This window comes from Mugil cephalus, chromosome 7 (genome assembly GCF_022458985.1).
Source record: "Mugil cephalus isolate CIBA_MC_2020 chromosome 7, CIBA_Mcephalus_1.1, whole genome shotgun sequence".
Lineage (NCBI taxonomy): Eukaryota > Metazoa > Chordata > Actinopteri > Mugiliformes > Mugilidae > Mugil > Mugil cephalus.
The window spans coordinates 10,662,069-10,681,077 of record NC_061776.1 but is presented as its reverse complement, the minus strand read 5'-3'; the positions used below and the strand labels follow the sequence as shown (position 1 = coordinate 10,681,077).

The window sequence follows — 19,009 nt, the reverse complement described above, 5'->3', positions numbered from 1 at the left end:
TAAAGGGCAGGCCAGCAGTCACATCATCACTGCAGTGAATTACATGAAAAAATATCACCGCTACTTAGAAAATGAGAGATAAATCTTGGAAGTTAAAAACAATTACTTCAGTAAAAAAAAAAAAAAATGATTCAAGCGGTAATAGTCTGTATTAGTGTTGAGGAGAATGAGAAATTACATTTTATAATGTGACCCCAACCCTGCTGAATTGCAATCACCTGCTGTGAACACGTCATTCGCGGATGTGCCGTATGTGCTACACGCTGAACTGCAGATGAAAAAAAAGGCAGCACTCTACCTTATAGAGGGCGAAAGTGCGGACGCTGTAAGTGGCCAACTCCACAGTGTCCAACATGGTGACCTGGATCATCCCGTAGGTCTCTGTTCCTCGTGACGGCCAATACTGGTCACACTTCACCTGGCAGGGAAATTAGAGGGCAAACTGTCAGGCGTGAACTGCTGCTTACATCCACCACAAGGCTAGCGAGGAGGCTTGTAGGATCACACTGATTAACAAGGAGGGAACATTAAAGAGGTCAGATCAAAGCCTCAGTCCACTGTCCAATTAAAAAGTGAAGACTCAAGAGTCGGCTCCTGTGTGTGCTAATAAATAAATAAATAAAAAAATAATAATGAATGCCAGCGATTCACGCGTCTGCACGTGCGTCCGTGTGTGTCTGCATTTGAAGCAGGCTTCAAAAGAGCATTAAAAAGCCCACTTTGTCTTTACCAGCCTGTGATCATTTTCAATTAGCTAATTGTCCGGTAGTTAGCAACCCTTTGTCATGTGTGCTTTTGGCGCAATTGTGTAGATTTGGCTGCTGCACAGTGGAGGGAGATGTGTCTGAAAGCCGGCTCTGGCGTGTCATGGAGGGACAGCAGGTTGGGCCACCTGGCTACATATGTGCACAGAACAAACTTCACTGTGGATGAGATGTAAGATTCTCCAATCACTGGCTCCGAGTGGCTGCGCTCCTCTCTGTGTGTCTGCGAAAATGACAGACTGCCCTTTACCATAATATTTACTTTTCTCCTTGCGGCTTGGCAAGGTGCAATTGGCGTTAGATTGGAACAAAAAAGAAGAGATTGCAGAGAGACGTGCTCTTCGCTCGTGATGCAGGTGAACCTCCTTCACCAGGCTGATGGTATGTATTACTGGGAGTCTTTGGTCTTTTCAAATGGCAGCAAGAAGACGCCTACTCTGCATATGTAGCAAAGTCAAAAATAGGTCGTGCAATTGCACAACAATGCTTCATTTGAATTGTATAACACATGCAATTTAATAGTTGTTCAGACGATGAATCACGTCGTCATTAAAATACTTGGCTTATTGACTCTAGCTACATGCCTCAATTTGTTCTCAGAAGATGTTAAATCATGTTTGGAAAGCACTTAAAGTTGAGTTTGCTGACTATGCGTCTATATATGCGGCTGAAACTGAAATTTCTGTCAGTCTAATGCGCAGGGACAAAATTTAATTTTGGTCAAATCAGCCAATACAGAGAAGCACCAAAACCAAAATGTCAGAGCTGCCGGGACTAGAACTCACTTTCTATTGATGCGGATAACATGAGAGGAAGAGACGTGGTGTGGGTTAGCTAATCATATCGATACCGCGGTACTGTGCTGACATTTGGAAGCACTTTGGCTGTCTCGGTGAGCCGGTACAAATTGACAAACAAAATGCGCTGAAATTCACCCCCTCACATTTCGCCTCCCCTGGTGACGGCTCCCATTCGGAGGCAGACCTCGCAGGAGAAACTCAATTGAGTGATGGGGAACTGCTCGCAGTACAAACATATGGATTAGCAGTCACCAGTGTAATGAATATCTTGGTGCTGTCTGAGGCCGGGTGGCATATTCTCCCAAGCAAAGAGCCACACAAAACAGATGCGGCGACACACACACGCGCAGGTTTTCAATGTCATCTGCCTCTGCTTTGAAACTCGCCTCTCAGATGTCGTCACCCGGCCTTTTTTCGCGGCGGCCGCGGACCTCTTATCGACACAGACACACAAGTGAGTAATACCTCTGGTCTCATTTGGAGCCCTGACCTTTTAGGGATTTAACTAGCTGGTAATGATTGTGCAAGAGGAAATAGAAATTTGCCTGCTCCTATTTGTCAAGCTCTTGCTCCAGACTGGCCGTAGTGGTGGGAGGTTGACTCACAGGGAGTGGACGAAATGACAGAGGCAGCAGCACGTGTCTAATTGGAATCAATTATTAAACGTGGTTTAATTCAGCGCGTTGCACTGAAAAAAAGTAATTTAAAGTTGCAACAATAAGCCAATTCCTGTCATTTAATTAATCATCTCCTCCGCATATCACGGAGAGTAATTGTGATTCACGCGCGCCACTGTTTAAAGAGAACAGATGGGTTTGTTGCAGGGCATATTCATATCATTCACCATCGTTTTATCAATGTCAGCAATGCACAAAAATAAATGTTTTTTGAGGTTTGAGGCTGGAGTTAGTCACCCTCTCCTGGATCGGAAGCGCAACTGCTACCCCCCCCGAAGCCCACGCCGACCCCTCTGTGATGTCATCCCACCGACCCCTCTGTGATGTCATCCCAGAGCTTTCAGTGTAGCCTGACACAAGTGGGAAAGCGTGCCTCCGCCCCCAGCTGGAAGGAGGCAGGTTCCTTGTTTTGCGTGTCTCTCCACAGCGTTTGGCAAGATTTTGAAACGTCTGTAGGAGGTGAGGGATGAGCTCAGGGGCATCTCTCTTTAAGTTCCTTATGTTGCGATGTTTTTTTGTTTTTTTTAATCCTCAAATATGTAGTGTGCGCCTGTTCGTCTGTGAGATGAAATTGCCACTCAGACTCGCTAACTACACTGCAGAGGAACGGAGAGAACGTGTAGTAAAAGTCATATCATGAAACATATTCCTGCTCGGGATACTCTCCAATTTGATTTGAGTGATTGGCAGCAGCGATGGCTCAAAATCAAAACAGATAACACAGCATGTTTAGGAGGGTGGGTGGTTTACTTGACTTGGACGAAATTATTTCTTTCTCAAAAGCCTCGGTATAGATGGAATGAGCATCAGGTAATGATTTCCTCCCTCAAAAACATCAGTGGTGCAGATTTTGGAAACGAATGCTTTCCCTTAAATTTCCTGTTACTTCCAATTCTTTATCTTTCATTGTGTTTTACCCAGTAATAAAGCACCACACACTGGCAGGGCTCCATTTGAATTATTATTACTTTTTTTGTTTCTCTAAGAAATTCACGGAGTATGATTTTTTTTTGATGTTAATTAAATTGACTCCTCGCAATATTTGAATCTCAAGTCGCCACGTGCCCCCCACACCCTCCTCCCACATTTATTAAGGCCGGGTGTATTTTAGGAGCACGCAAATGTTGTCGAGTGACAATCCCATTTAAGTCCGACTTCATTTCATTATTGTGCCGTGGCTTTTCTGGGCCAAATTCAGAAAGCGCAAACGCAAATGAGACCGCGGTTAGGTACTGCAAAAATAAACATGCAGCAATCAAGGGTATTGAATTCTCTGAGCAGTTTCTAAATAATGAAAGCGAGTTTGCACTATTATGAAAACCCTAAATATAACTGCACTGTGCATGTGCATAATTTGCTTGGAAATTGTTCTTACTTCAATAGCGAGCGCGCACGTGTTGCTTCGTATGCAAAGTTGCCAGGGTAACTCCGTCAAATGTGGCAACAAAAAACGGCGGGGGAAAAAACAAACAAACAAACAAATAAAAAAAAAAAATCACAAACAGATTTAGACAGAAGCCATGCAGAAGTTTTTAGAGATTTGTGAAGACTGAGAGGCAACATGAAGCGATACTGTCCACAGACAACCAACATATCCTTTGAAGTCCTTGTGACTTTGATCAGGCTGACAAATCCTGCTTTAAAGTAGGACCGAGTGTCTATATGCCTTCAGGCTTTGTTTGGTGTAGAGTTCCTCGGTGTCGACCTACATAAATATGTACATAAACATGTCAGGAGGCTCTACTTCTGGCCACCTTTCCACCTTCAAACACCAGCCGTTGTGTGTGTGTGTGCGTGTCGTAGAATTGTCAACTTCGGTAGCTTTTGGTTCTACAAAACTGCCATTTGTTTTCCTCTTAGTACGTCGCTGTGTGTCCTTCATAGCAGGTTGGTCCATGCTGGTTGGTTTGGTCAGTCATCAAAAAAGTGAATAAAAACCTTCAGTGTTACAATATTGGTGATAAATCTGGTATCGTAATCTAGTTGTTTACTGCTATTAATGTATGTAGATAATTATTTGAAATGAACTGATAGCATGGGAGTCAGTGGATGGATGGCCTTATTTGTTGCATAGTGAATGACACTGTGTCTCTCTTTACCCGCGACTTCTCCTCCAGTCTGGTCATCATGACGATGGTGCTGGACCTCTGCTCCCACACCATCCTCCAGAAGTCGCTCAGCGTCTCCGGCAGAGGCCCCTGAGTGGCGATGTAGGCATTCTGCTTCCTGTAGCCGTCGATGTAGTTGGCATTGATGTAGTCGCTGCCTGGAACGGCTGTGGCACAAAAGTGGTGCATATTTCATTTTATTTTAATCAAGATGAATGATAATTTGTGAATGTTAAATGTTTTATTTGCAGCACATTGACCCGTGACGCCTGCTGCACCCCCAATTTACATGTTATAATTAACAATACATACTGAGCCATAAAAGGACAGGTGCTGTTTGGATGTTTCTAAAGCAGCAGCTGCACACACACAAAACGCCCTTGACACATTTAAAGCAGGCCCCAATTGATCTGCAGCCTCAACGTTTCCTTTCCGAGGAGTGGAGCGGCTCCACGGGCTCTTACCGTCAACGGAGGTCAGCACCACTCTGGAGTGGTCGTAGGCGATGACGTTTGCATAGCGGTTCTTTGGCTTGTTGACTTCCATGTTGGAGTTTTCCCAGGTAAACTGCTGCCCAGGATCGATGGACTGTGGGAGAGGACGACAGTGAGGGAGTGAGTACAGGAGAAGGGACGGTGCGGCTGCGCGAGGGCAGGCAAACGGAGGCACGAAACGAGGCTCCGGAGCGTTACACGGGTAAAGGGACGAGGCGAAATTACCCACGCTGTCACTCATTCAGCGGTAGGCTGCGGACAACAAAGCTTTTAAATGGAACACACGGCCTCATCACGTCTCTGAGGTTTCATACTGTGGTTAACATTGTGCAGACTGAGGAAACCTGTTAACAAAGTGACAAATTGCAGGATGTACTGCAGCTGCCGTTGATGGATTAAAAGGTTAGATATTTGTGTGGCATTTGAGGTCTTGAATGCTAATTAAATAGAAATCCACAGTTTTGGGAATTTCAGACAGCCCCCGCCCTCCCTCCTTATCCATAAACTGAAAGAGAACCAATACACTGCTTACATTTCTCAACTCAACACGATGGGAGTGTTTGTTTTAGCTAGGAAATGGGTTAAGGTTTGGCAGGAGCTGGCGAGCCACAAACACTTCCTCTCCCTTTTTTAATGGCCCTACTGAATTCCCTTATTCTGAGACGTCTGATGTGTCGTCTATTTTGGATGCCTTTCGCTTCCTTGTATTTTTGTTGCAACCTCTCCCTTTCAGCCACTCTCCGTTTCTAACCCTCTCCCCTCTTGCGCCATTCGTCTCCCGGGATAAGGCGACAGCAGACTGCATACATATTGATCTGGGGAGATATGTGATGGCCTACTATCCCTTGCTAGATAATGTCACAGAGCCTCTTGTTATTCCGTATCGACCTCCCTCAGCTCGCAGCAGAACCGTGTCCAGTAACTCCCCAGACCTTTCACCTCACAAATCTACCAGGTTTTACAACCGACGCCTCTGACTTTAAGTGGACGTGGCGCAAATGTAATTATTAGAGGTCATTTGTTCGAATGTTGAAATGCAACGAGAATAATTATTGGATAAAGAATAAAACTGGAGTCCAATATGTATGAGACTGGAATTAAGGTTATGTTCCTTGCTTTTCATGGACTCGACATTTGTTTCCAGAAGAACAAAAGTCATGCGGATGCTATTTATTTGTGAACAAGATGCGAAAAATCCACAGCGCACTTATGCAAGACTACACTACAACTCCAAATTGCTCAGCGTTGCTGGGAGTCATAAGGGCACAGGCCTCGCCGCTGCTGATGAGCTCGGCACTGCCAATTTCTCTGCCCATGTGAGGAGAAAGATTTCAGTTGCAGTCAAAACATGTCATATCCATTTAAGGGCTTAGTGAACACAGCGGGCACACTAGATTTATGACAACTAGCAAACATGCTAGGTAGACATGGTAGAAAGGAGGGGAGAAAGCGTACCCAGCGACACACTGGAAACACGTTCAAATGAACATAATGATAGTGCTATGATGACTGCAGCGTGATATCGCTTCCTCGCGATAAAAAAAGAGTGCCAAGGGAGCCGGAGCATGTCTGATTGACAAATTCTGCTCATTACCCAGCGTGCTCATCGCTCAGTGTGATGCGGAGTGGCATTGGTGGTAAAGGAAGGCTGCCTGAAACATCGGGGAGAGGAAGTGGCGAAGCCTCGACAAATTCTGTGCCTCGGGGTACGGCGCGATGGGAGCAGCCGGCGAACGTGACTGTGACAAAGCGCCACGAGCCCTGCCACAGCGCCTCGGCTGGCACGGAGACGAATGGCCATCTGCCGTGCGATGGAGGGGGTCTTCCCTGGCTTAGATCGACTGTTGCAGAGAGGGAATGGTGCCGGGCCGGTTGCCTGCAGTCATACGAGGCATCTCTCTGGCTTGATTCGTTTACTCTAACTCAACAGACCGGGAGGACGATACGCTGGAGAGGCACTGAGCAACACAAGAAAGCACTTAATTGAGTGCAGATTTTTACCCAGGCCTAATTATCTCCCCAGTTAGCTGTTAATTTCACAAGCGAGCCAGAAAAATCCATTAAAAGCACATCATGTATGTAAGGAAATATAGGACTCGTGCATTATAATGGCCACTTGTTACAGATTCAGTGCAAGATTGTGTTTCTTATGGTTCTTATTTTACAAAAAATATATGAATAAAATAACTCCTTTAGTAGCCTTCAACAGGGGGTCTGTGGAGGTACTGCAGGGGGGTCGCAAAATCTTTGGTTGATTAGACATTTTATATATATATATATATATGTTTTTTGTTTGTTTTTAATTTCCCCCCACAAATTTAAATTTCCAACATATTTTAGTAAATTGATAAGGATAGCTTAATATTGAATGCAAAATGATAATATTAATGTATATTTATAAATAGCACTAGAGTTTAATATAGAACACATATATTAGGTAGAGGGTCCCTACTTTAACCCTGCTTTAACATTTTAACAAAATTAAATAATTTATTGAATAGTGTTGGACCTGTTTTGTTTTATCGGGCAATAAATAGAAACCTCATAAGAAATCTGAGAGGAGAAAGCCTTATTCATTTACGTAACATACGCACAAATGTGAATTTCTCATTGAGATGAATAACGACATGCAATAAAATTTATAGTGATAAAAAAAAAAAATAATTAAATTTTCCATGTGAACAGCTGTTGGCTAAAGTTTAGACTCGAGGTGTTGCTTCAGAAAGAGTCACAGAGGAGTGCGAAACTGTGCAAAATTTTCTTGACCCAGCAACATATGCCGGGCACAAACAAAACCCACTGCCAACACACGACTTTCTAGATCAATACGAAAGCAGAGCCGCAATCATTCCAGCAGCTTTGTTGGATCCAGCTGTGGAACGGAGCTGATTAGACGAAACAGATCAGAGCAAATAAATGAAAGGCAGGCCCTGTTCTTTTCTGTATTCAAGGATGCCTCTCCTCTCCACCTGGCCTTGAATGGTCCCCAAACCAACTATGTGCCACTTTAAATGCAGATTTCTGTACCTTTCTTTCTTTCCTTTTTTTTTTTTCTGAGGAAGAACACGGGCAAGAGATAATCCCTCGCTGTGTAGTATTGGATAGACCGCCTGCAAAATAACATTCTTCGGGGAAACATCAAGACGCACGCAGATTGTTTAAGCAACTCGCCACCTGCTAGCTTTATGAAAAGCATCTCACAGCATTTAATGTAAGTGTTGGTGTCCTGGTGGGACTGGTAATAGAGTTGTGAAAATGACTGAAGAATGTCTGTGAAAGAAGTCTCCCATAATCCATTAGAATACATGCATATGGGATCAAAGAGAGAAACTTCCTCGTAGACACGTTGACAAAGAAACACACTGATACAGCATTAGCGCTGCGGCTCTCACCTCGTACTCCTGGGAGAATCGGAGGCCGTCATTGGCCTTGAGTCGCTCTATGTGGTCGGCCAGGTCAACAACAGGAATAGGCGGATGCTCCCTCATTCCTGGGAGAGGGGGAGGGGGAGGAGAGGGAGGAGGAAGGGGGAAAGAGTGAGACCTGGCTGTTCATAAATCAAACATTCACGTCGACTTTCACAAACACTGCTTGGACCACAGGGTGAGTGAGGCTGCCGGTGGGACCATGGAGGTGGCTGTGTAACGGTGAGGAGAGTGCACTTTGTTCAACAATGCATGAGGAGAGGGAGAGAAGGGAGGAGGAGAGCGAGAGCCAGGGAGGGAGAGCGCGCGGGTTGAAACAGGCTGGTGACATTTGGTGACATTTGGTGATGTCGTCATGCTAAGTGAGGAGGACAGAGGTGGGGCTGGCGCTGAGATGCACATGAGTGACTAGGTGAGCCTGCTCCTTGAAGGAAGCAGGAGGCAGACATCTCTCTGACTCCACGAAGCTCAATTGGTGGCAGAGGTGGGACCAGAGCAAGAGACCAACAAGTCTCTATAAATCAGTCACACTGTCACTTCCTATGGAGGGGAAAAAAAAAAAAAAAGAAAACTGACTGGTCACCAGCCAAAACTCATTTCTTCGAAAATCCCTTTCCTTACAATAGACTATCTTTCGGCCCAGCCTGGAGCGCTCGGGCTGGATTAATTTCAAACGACCCCTCCCGCCGCTCTCTAGATTTCTCATCGCTGGGTTATTGGATGATTTATTGCTAATCTACCGACACAAATTCCCCCTGTGCCTGTGAACTTGGCGAGGCCTATGTACTTAAACGGATTGCCGGGAACTTGCCTTATGCGTTAAAAGTTAACCGTACGCGATGTATGGCGGCGCTTTAAACTTACACACGGAGCACCATTAACCTTACATACAGCCTTGAAGTCTGACACTTTAAAAAGGTATGAATATTAACCATTACTGCCTTTTGGCTGAGCGCATCTGTGAGGTCATGGGTCAGGCTTTCAGCTGTGAGCTTATTATCGCCGTAATGCTAATGGCTAATGGCCGGTAACTACGGCCACTGTACATGATGAGACCTGACCAATTACACAAATTTAATACTATCACACAAAGGGACTTGTGAACACATTAACATCAGCGTGTATCTGTTAGTGCGTGTCCCGGCAGCTCTTTTAAAACCATGTTGCTGGCTAAATGGAGGGTGAAGCCATCGCCTAATGCACGCCAAGTGTAATGTCCGAACTGCTCAACTGCCCATGAAACCATCTAGTCTTCTGCTTGCGCATAATAAAGGTGTTGTGGAAAAAGTTCACAGTCATAAGGAGGACACTGCTGCATCCTCGGAGTACCAGAGGCTACAAGCTTGAAGGCTTGTGATGTCTGTCAGGACTGCAACAAGGGAATGGGTTCGGGTGGAAATATATATTGCATGTGTGGGAAATACACAGTAGGTGAGAAAGAAGACTAACTTGGAGTGTTGGGGCAGCGATGAGAGCTGGGACCTGTAGAGAGAGGAGAGTGAAGGAGGGAGGAAGAAGAATACTCGATCAATCAAGGAAGGGTGGCTCAGGACCAGACTGGGGCCAAACAGTATCTGCAAATAACCTTTGGAGCCAGTCGAGAGTGTGGAGCAGGTGCAGTTTAAACTGTTACACAAAAATGCAAACGAAGGTTGATTTTTAAAACACTCCCCCGTGAATGCCGCACTGCCGAGCAGCTACGCAGTTCATCTTAAGGCAAATTAGAATTTTACTGCAGCCTGGGTGTTATTCTGGATATGATGATCAGTCAGATAATCGTTAGTAAAGAAATAGCGAGAGCTGGGAACATGACATAGATGAGAGTAAAATAAAAGTCAGTCCAGTGGAAATGTTGGCTATATCGTATCATTGCACACAAACTGTTCACTTGCAGCAGCAGGTGGTTGTTCAAGCTGTAGCCTTTAAACCACAACAAATGTCACATTCCCAGATATCAGTTAGTCCAATATTATTATTATTATTGTTTTTACTGATGGAAGAGCTGCAAAATTCTTTTTTATCTTAAAAACACTCCACTGCTAATAGATGATCTGTAAATGACATGACTTACTATATACTATATTTGCAAATACTATCTGAACCAGGTCTGTCGAGGATAAAAACCAGGTCAGTTTCTCATAGAACGGCACGCCTGCTCCCGGAGAGCAACGCGTTACAGCCAAAGGTCTGTTGAGCAAACCGACACGACGGGGACACGGGCGGCAATCTGCCGGACCCCTCGACAACAATCAGAATCAGAGCAGGAATGTTCACCTGCTGCGGGCGAATCACGGGGAGAGAGAGAGAGATGGGGGTGGGGGGGGGGCAGAGGGACGAGGCTGCTCAATATTCACTCGGCTCAGGCTCTGGGAGTCTGATAGGATTTCACCAACTAGACGCAGCCTTGGCGATTTTTGATAATCAGCACTTGAAGCGAAAGCAGCAAGGTGAAAAGGGAGAAAAAGAAGAAGGAGATAAATGTTGACGTACAGACAGGGAGAGAAAGAGGGGGAGCGGGGGAGAAAGGGAAAAAGAAAGAGAGATTACCCTGCAGGGGGATGTGGAAGACAAAAGACGATAGAGGTGAGTGGGAGGATGGGAGAAGAGGGCTCTTTCAGAACGGCAGCACTGCTTAATTCCTCTGCAGGGGTTCAAAGGGGCTGTGAGTGTGTGTGTGTGTGTGTGTGTGTGTGTGTGTGTGTGTGTATATATGGCAAATAGGATCTTTAATAACCCGTGAGAAGAGGTACACACCTACTCACACACACACACACACAAGAAAACACATACTTGCACACACGTGCACTGGGGTTGACATTTTCTCTCAGCTCCATTGTTCCCTCTGCCTGGCTCACCTTGACATCAGAGGGAGCAGGACTCATTACCAGCTGAGGGGAATGAAAGGAGCTCAGGGAAGGAGGACGAGTGAGGACCAGGGGAGGAGGAGGAGGAGGAGGAGGAGGAGGAGGATGACGATCAGGAGGAAAAGGGGGAAAAGGCTGAAGCTGAGGCGGGCACCCTCATACAACTCCCCCCCTCGCCCCCACCAACCCAACCCCTCTTTCCCCACTGTGCGTGTGTGGATGGAATCTGGATTCACTCGGCCCCGAACTCCACTGATTCTGTCAGCAGGGCACGGCGGCAAACATCATTGGTTTATTTTCTCTTATTGACCATTTCTGCCTTTCGGTGAGATTCACAGTCGGGGGATAAGCAACGGAACGGGCCGGACATGTGAGTTTGATAGAGCGGCACCTGCTTCAAAGCGCTAATAAACAAGAGATCCATCAAACGCACGGGGAAGGCAGGGAAAAACAGATTGCTTCTGGTTCATTTCAAAACGCAATATCTACCATTTGAAGGGAGAGAAGGTTGGAAATAAAAGATATTAAGGAACACTGTTAAAGTCATGAGTCACCTTTAGACATTTCCTTTCAGAGCGGCAGATGGAATCTGTGTTTTTGAATTACTGACTGATGAATTTCAGGAGGATTTTCATTTTGGGGTTTTCATTTCCTCAGTCACAAAAACAGAATATTCTTCTTTCTCATTTTTTTTTTCTCTATTTTTTTCTTTTCATGAAGGAAATGTTGACTGAACTGTAACTTTTTTTTTCAGCTCTTCCCTCATTAAAATCCACAAACTTTAGTGTGTACAAATTTTCACACACTATGACAAAACAACACGATTACTAATATACGATGACAGCAAGTGGAGGCAGATTCATTTCATATCAAGATTGTAAGTTTCCAACTTTACATTAACACCCAACAGCCAGGTAAAGCTCTGAACGTATTTTCACTCTGCAAGACTACAACATTGTCTTGCTGACAAAGATGCCTGCATCATATCTGCCATTCATCACATTCCTCAAGGACAGCTGCCGGGGGAAAGCGGAGTAGCTGCATATATATGGCAGACTTTTATTACCTGGGGTCTGGTAGTTGAGTCTCCTCATCTCCACGGGGTCTGAAGAGTTGGCCAGCAGGGAGTCCTTCACCCCGCCCGAGTGCTCATCTTTGGGTAAGGGAGATGCACGCTTCCTGAGTTGGCAAAAAAAAAACAAAAAAAAAACAGACGAGACATTAACCGAACTGTAGCCTACGTGCTAAAATATAAGAGACCTAATGTGGCCATCGATTCCTCAAGCTAACGACGCAGGAGTGACAGGATGATTTAAAATGACATCGATGATTCCTCTGTTCGGTTAGAAAATGGAAGTGAGAAAATGCGGCACTTTGACTGTTGCTGCACACTTGATGAGGTTAATGGCATAGTTAATGGTTCTCAAAAGTAGTTTTAAGGACCGGCAATTCAAGAGAAAGTAGGTACGAGGGCTTTACCCCCATTAGTCTGGAAAACTGGAGTGTAATGTGTATGAAGAAACACCATAATTTTCCTGGAGTGGGCTAGGTTGGGTTTGTTTGCTGCTGGATAGGTGACAGCTGCTGTGTGGGAATGTGTACACGAGCGCGCATGTGTCTGCGCGTGGCAAAGATTTAAATGTGTGATTTTCACTGCTCTGTGTGTGTGTGCTAACAACACATTGTGTTTACTGACTTTCCAGATTGAGAGGAAAACAAGCGGATGCTGTAATTAGCTCATCAGCTGGGTGGCACAACACTGGGTAATTAGACCAGTTCTGCAGCACCTGTGCTGCCTGAGCTAGGCCTAGCGGACTCTGGCGCGGCGCAGAACGGGCCGGCGCGGCTCGGATTGGCTCGGCGCAGTCGACCGTAGATTTGTCCATCAGGCGAAGGAGAGGGGAAAAGAAAGCGCGGGCCTGCCCGCAGTCAGACAGCCAGCATCTGTTGACATGCGCACACATGAGCAGGCACACAGATGTACGCTTTCCCAGCTCTGTCACTTTAACACAGTCTCACACACGCATACAGCTGCAGACTCCGAAAGCCTTCAGACTGCAAATGGGCGGAAGAAAGCATCAGGGCGCCCTGTGGAAATTTCACATCTCATTGCACTCCATTTGCAAGTGGCGAGCATGGGTTTTAGGAAGGAGCAGGCCCTTCTGCTGAAGCCCGGCGTGGTGAGAATACGCAGAGCTGATGGCGCACACACAGTTTTAACCCAGTCCACCTCAGCTGCTAGGGCCTGGGCCTCACCACCACCTGTTATATCATGCTACAAGGGCTTAAGCTAATGCTAGCTGCATGACGGCTAATCTACGACAAGCATCTCTTCATCTCAAGCTGAGAGCTGAGCCGGACCGTATCCGGCTTTCCCAGAGATCACTGCTGGGGCTGGGCAGGGCTGAGAGAACTGAAACATCTGAGATCTGTTCTCTGCACACCACATCCATCCCTCTGACCACACTGGATGCCAATCTACATAACACTTTAGTGCTGGCCTAAACCAAACATGGCAGAAACCTCTATGGGGTTATTCATTTCAGGCTCAAACAGAAGGTTAAGACATGTGAGAATGTGTCCGACAGACACGCACAGAGTGCAGTACAGGGTGCGCTTAATGAGGGTAGAACAGGGCCCTTTGTTGAGACTCCTGCCACAAGGACACAGGGAAAGAATGAAAAAAGGCTTAAAGTGGAGGAATGGGTCTCGGCGGAAAATGTCAGCTTAAAAGATGGGAGCATTTCTTTTTCAGCAGTTTCCCCGTCTGGCATTTACTTCACAATGGCCCATTCAACAGCAGGTGATGCCTTGGCATATTCAGATGGGGCCAATCCTGAAGGGGTGCGCTGACACCGGCTGAAACACACATAATGAAACACAGCACAGAGACAAACCACGGCCGACAGGACGATCTGAAGAGGGACCCTGACATTACATGTGGAACACGCACTGATACACGGATGTGACCCGGGAGTTCCTTTGACCTCGGTTATCAAAGGCTGCAGAGTCTGCTGCTTCTCACGTCTTGTTTCGTACGACTGACCAAATCAAACTGTTTCCAATTAATCCGATTTGAATATATTATTTTTTATTTTTTTGGAGCCGAAGCTGAGACGTAGCTCACTCTGCAACCCGGTAGAGCTGATGAATACCACCAATGCCACAACACAGATGAAAAGGACTCGGGTAGTGGGGGATGAAGTCGTGATTGATGAAACAGTGACAGTACCCACCTTTCCTGTTTGCTGCGTTCACAGGGGCAAAGAAAGAAGGAGGGGGTTAAACGTGTCATTTTTTTATCCATGTCCGCTTATAACTTTTTACTCTCATTCTGTCCCAACTCTGCACCGCTCCCCAAAAAGCCAAAATGTCAGAGGCACCATATGAGAAGTTTTGAGAATAACCTTGTCATTGTCCGCTGCTGGTGTCGGTCTGGACGACTCCGCAGGTAGCAATAACAACCAGAGCTACAGTGTGATTATTCCTTTGCACATTTACTGCCAGTCCGCAATGAAAAGGGCACACAGCAACCTCCCCACAGTCCCTCCTGTCAATCTGCGTCTACGTGGAGAAAAGGCTTCCAGACAGAGGATGTGCTACTCAGCAGTGAGCTGTCTCAAGGCCTATTATTAACCAGTCCCTTTCTAAGACTGCTGGAGACGGCGGCTACACAGTGAGGCTGTGGATAGCAGGTTGGAGAATAGGCTTGATGTAAAATGGAGAATGTGTAATAGAGCCATCCAGTGAGGTAAATAGAGGCTTGTCGGTCACAGGTATTTTAATTATAATCAAAGAACCCAGCAATAACATGCCAAAAGAATCAATTAGCTCAACAGAAAATCGTTCTGCAACTATTTTTAGATTAACTTAAAAACAAATTCAACGCTATTGTTTTGTTTTAACAACACTTCTTTGCCTTTTAGTTCATTTGTTGCATGTTCAAACATCCATCCAATAGCCTAAGGTGACAGAAAGTCGTTATACATATAAGATATAACAGAAATACCTCCAGTCCCTGCAGTTCAGAAGCAGAAGCATGCAAATGTTTCGAATGTCTGTCTAACAAATTAAATCAAATCTTTAGCTGGTGATCACTTTTTGCAGGAGTGTCCTTCACCACTCATCTGCTCCCTCCAAATACCTTCCTCGTTCTGTATATAATCCCTGGTGTGCTGCACGGGGGCAGCTGAAGTGCTTTAAAGAGATACTGACAGATCTTTTGGTTAAGCCCTCTGTTGCAGCCTTCTGTTTCTTATTTGAACTGACCAATGGTGTTGGCCAAAACACATTTCTCACTCCTAACTAAGAGCTTTTGACAGCCAAGCTGTTCTTTTTTACTAGGCAGGCGATGTCAGCTGCCATTTAACTGACACTCCACATAGCACCGCTGAAAACGGCCGACCGGGCCAAAATCTTTTGTCTGAAACACAAGCCAATGGCGCCTTCGGTTTCCTCTCCCATCGCGCTGTATATTATGGTATGGAAATTGGATGTTACAGTTTGGTGCGTGAGCAGCCTGGTGCAAGTGGCAGAAGGGAGGCGTCCCTCATTACCATGTCTGATGCAACCAAAAGAAACCTACAATCACAAGTGTCACCGCGGTTCGACCTCAGACAAACAGAGGAGAGCGGCTGATAAACAGAAGCACGGCCTCTTACTTCTTAAAGAGCAGGATGGCGATGACGATGATGATGATGAGGACCACGGCCAACACCGGGCCCATGACCCACAGCATTTCAGGTTGCTCCATCCCCTGAGCCAAGCTCGCCGTGACCTGGATCGGGTCCGAGTAGGGACTGGCTGAAAATGTCATCTGTTTGGGAAGAAAGGGAAAGTAGAAGTGGATTAGAGCCAAGCTACTTGTCTATGCAAGGTTTACTATTCTTATCTCAAAGAAACGGGATGGGCGGAAAAAGCATGGTAGCATGTTGCTAACACAAACGCTCAATGCTATTGTCTGCCTTTCCTGTCATTTCTACGAGACATTTATTCTGTGCTTTTTGTGGCTGAAGTAACATTGTTGGAAACAATGTAATTCTAAAAATATAGTGTCTGCTAAGTAACAGGCCACGGCGCAAGAGACCAAGCTCAAATGACATTCTCAACAATACAACAATAACACATTGGCTAATGATGTTCCTATATTTGCATTGAAGAAGTAGAGGAAGAAACTGGATGGCAGGTTCAGTGTGAGACACGACAGTGAGACGGGCTGAGACAGGGATCAGTGTGCGTGTCCCTTGGTCTCAGAGATAAATGGGGGCACAGGAGAGGACTCATCTCTTCTTCATTAGTGTTCACACCGTGACGGAAGAGGAGGAGGAGGAGGAGGAGTTGACGGCGAGGGTGCGTTTCCACCTTGGTTATAAATGAGACATCTTTCTACTTCATGTCTTCAAATGACGGCGGGGCAGGGGGTGTGCGAGTCACGTAGGTGTGTGTGAGTGCACATTTGAGGAGTGTGTACACGAAGCGGTGCCGCGTGGTGTTTAAAAAAAAAAAAAAAAAATGTCTGAAAAGGAGGGAGCCCAACTGTGAGCGAGCAAGCTGACAGATGAGACAGAGAGAGAGGGAGGTGCGATGCATCTGTCATTAGTGCTCAGCGTGCCACCTATTGAATGACGGTGGGAGACGCAGGTTGGGGAAGGGAGAGGGGTGCGCGGAGGGGTATGTGTGACAGATCGCAGACCTCGAAGGGAATTGAGCTCCCAGCATGCAGCGGGAGTGGCGGGGCAGCAGGCAGCAGTAATCCGGATCATTAGCCGCACAGCAGCCTGCTCTTCAGCACACAGGCAGATATTAATTGGAAAGATAAGCTAAGATGAGCTCAAAGAGTCCTGCGCTCTGTCATATAGTTCTGTTATCTATCGCACTCTTGCGCAACTGTTGGAAAATTTACACTGCGGGTGTGTGCATTAAAGTATGTCTCAATCGCGTACGTGCAAACCAGCGTTCTTTGATATTAGACACAGACACGACATATGTGAAGAGATCCACATTTTCATATAACAGCTGTAGTTTAAAGCTGTAACGCTTTCCATTTGTCTCTCTCTCTACCTCTCTCTCTCTCACACACACACACACACACACACACACACACACACACACACACACACACACACACACACACATACATACATACAGATAGACACCCCAGGCACATGTGACTAGATCTCTGCCATTTGGTGTTCCTCCAGAAGAACCTATTATCCGGGAACAAAGAAGAAGCAACTCAGTGATGGGACACTGCTGATATGATGACATCACAAGGCTTCCTGTTCTTTCAGGAGGGCCCGAAAAAGGCTGCAGGATACGGCCCTGCAGGGAATCCTGGGAAAAACTTTTCTTTTTTTACTGGTGTAACAAATGACTGCAGCTGTGCTTTCAGAGACGGATAAGGGAGGGAGAGTATAAGCAGAGGAGAAGGCTGAACAAAAAGAGAGGGCTTTTTGTCTGTTGGTCACGGCGAAGTAGTGGGATCATCCATTTGAACGGCCCTAATATCTGATAAAAGCTCAGTCACGCAGCTCCTAATGCCTCTGCCTGCGCACAGCACTGTCACAATGGAGTAATGGTGCAGTGAAGGAATGTGTGAGCCAGCGAGAGACGTGAGGGTATCTGTTACAGCGCCGAGTCTGTGTGCGTTTCTGTGTACAGGACGCACATGGCTGGGTTTGGGTCGGAGAGAGCTACACTACAAGTCCTTACAAAGTATGTGCGACCAATGTCGTGTAAATGACATCCAGGCAGCAAGCTTTGCATTTTTAACCTTACTAGCTCATCGTTTTGTGATTTGAAATGTCTCAGCTGGAGCACAGTGACATTTACAATATTTGCACAAGATATTAGCACTTGGGCTAAAAAGAAGATTTCTGTTTTTTTTGTCTTGTTAAACTTGTATTTCTTGCTAAATGAAGACTAACAGAGAAGGTAAACAATAACGTGTGTGTCACTTTATCAACATAATACCAATGAAATCGTATCATAATCTCCAATATTTGTAACAAGTAGTAGTATTAGTAGTAAATTCTTCCAGTGTCAGACACATATATAAACCTAACTTCATTCAGCATGCAGTTCAGGACTCATTTTAAATTAACTCGAGTGACTAGTCCATCAACAACCGCGTAAAAGTAGCGAGCTGAATCGAAACAGATTTCATAGGGCAATCAAATTAAGAAAGTGAATTCGATATCAGAGTCAGATTTGATCAGATTTCTACTGAATCCCGTCCCCCAGCGAGACGAGACGGAGAAGGGAGCACTTTGTGAGGAATATGGATTTTTAATGTAACATCATACCGTTTACTCAGCTACAAGTATTAGGAGTGACTGAATGCGCAGCGTGGTATTTGATTGAGCCTGTGTACATCCATTGGTGGGAGAAAGAGCACCGCTGTGTGTGGAGCCTGTAAACAATATATAGTGGAACATCGGTTTCTCTGAGCCTTTTCTCAAACTCCTCCGAGCCTCCGCAAGTGAATGTGTTTGTCTAGGTCGCAGGGGCTGAGAGTCTGTGTGTATGATTGTTAAGTGTTTGTCTGAGACGGAGCGAGCGGAGGGAGAGAGGCGGAGTGGGTGATGAGAGATGACAGAGAGAGGAGGCTGAGGCAGAGGTGCTGAGGTAGTAGCAGTGTATCCCCGGCTGCCTGTCTGGCCTGTGGGCTGCGCAGCTTCCCCAGTCAGCCGCTGCTCTGCCATCCCCTGAGCACAAGAATCCGCCGCGCGCTGCACAGGCACATTTGTTTCAACTCGCCGTTGACCCTGCTAGCTCCCTAGCTGTCCAAAAGTGGCTCGAATAAGCCGCGGGGCGCGCGCCAGACAAACAAACAAACGGGCGAAGACGGCCATTATGCATCTGCTGTTCTCCGCTCC

General features: G+C 46.0%; 1 protein-coding gene across 18 annotated transcripts in view; it reads right to left on the bottom strand.

Moving 5' to 3' along the window:
* LOC125010559 (receptor-type tyrosine-protein phosphatase F) overlaps positions 1–19,009 on the bottom strand; it is a 160,370-nt gene that overhangs the window by 11,785 nt on the left and 129,576 nt on the right. For 9 of the 18 annotated variants that reach the window (XM_047589289.1, XM_047589288.1, XM_047589292.1 and 6 more), the window contains 8 exons: positions 15,794–15,948; positions 14,369–14,380; positions 12,199–12,311; positions 9,718–9,750; positions 8,236–8,333; positions 4,814–4,937; positions 4,341–4,516; positions 299–418 (listed from right to left, as the gene is read on the bottom strand). In XM_047589289.1, the coding sequence (XP_047445245.1) occupies positions 299–418; positions 4,341–4,516; positions 4,814–4,937; positions 8,236–8,333; positions 9,718–9,750; positions 12,199–12,311; positions 14,369–14,380; positions 15,794–15,948 (831 nt within the window). The remainder of the gene's footprint in view (positions 1–298; positions 419–4,340; positions 4,517–4,813; positions 4,938–8,235; positions 8,334–9,717; positions 9,751–12,198; positions 12,312–14,368; positions 14,381–15,793; positions 15,949–19,009) is intronic. The other 9 variants (XM_047589296.1, XM_047589303.1, XM_047589297.1 and 6 more) reach the window with 3 other exon arrangements.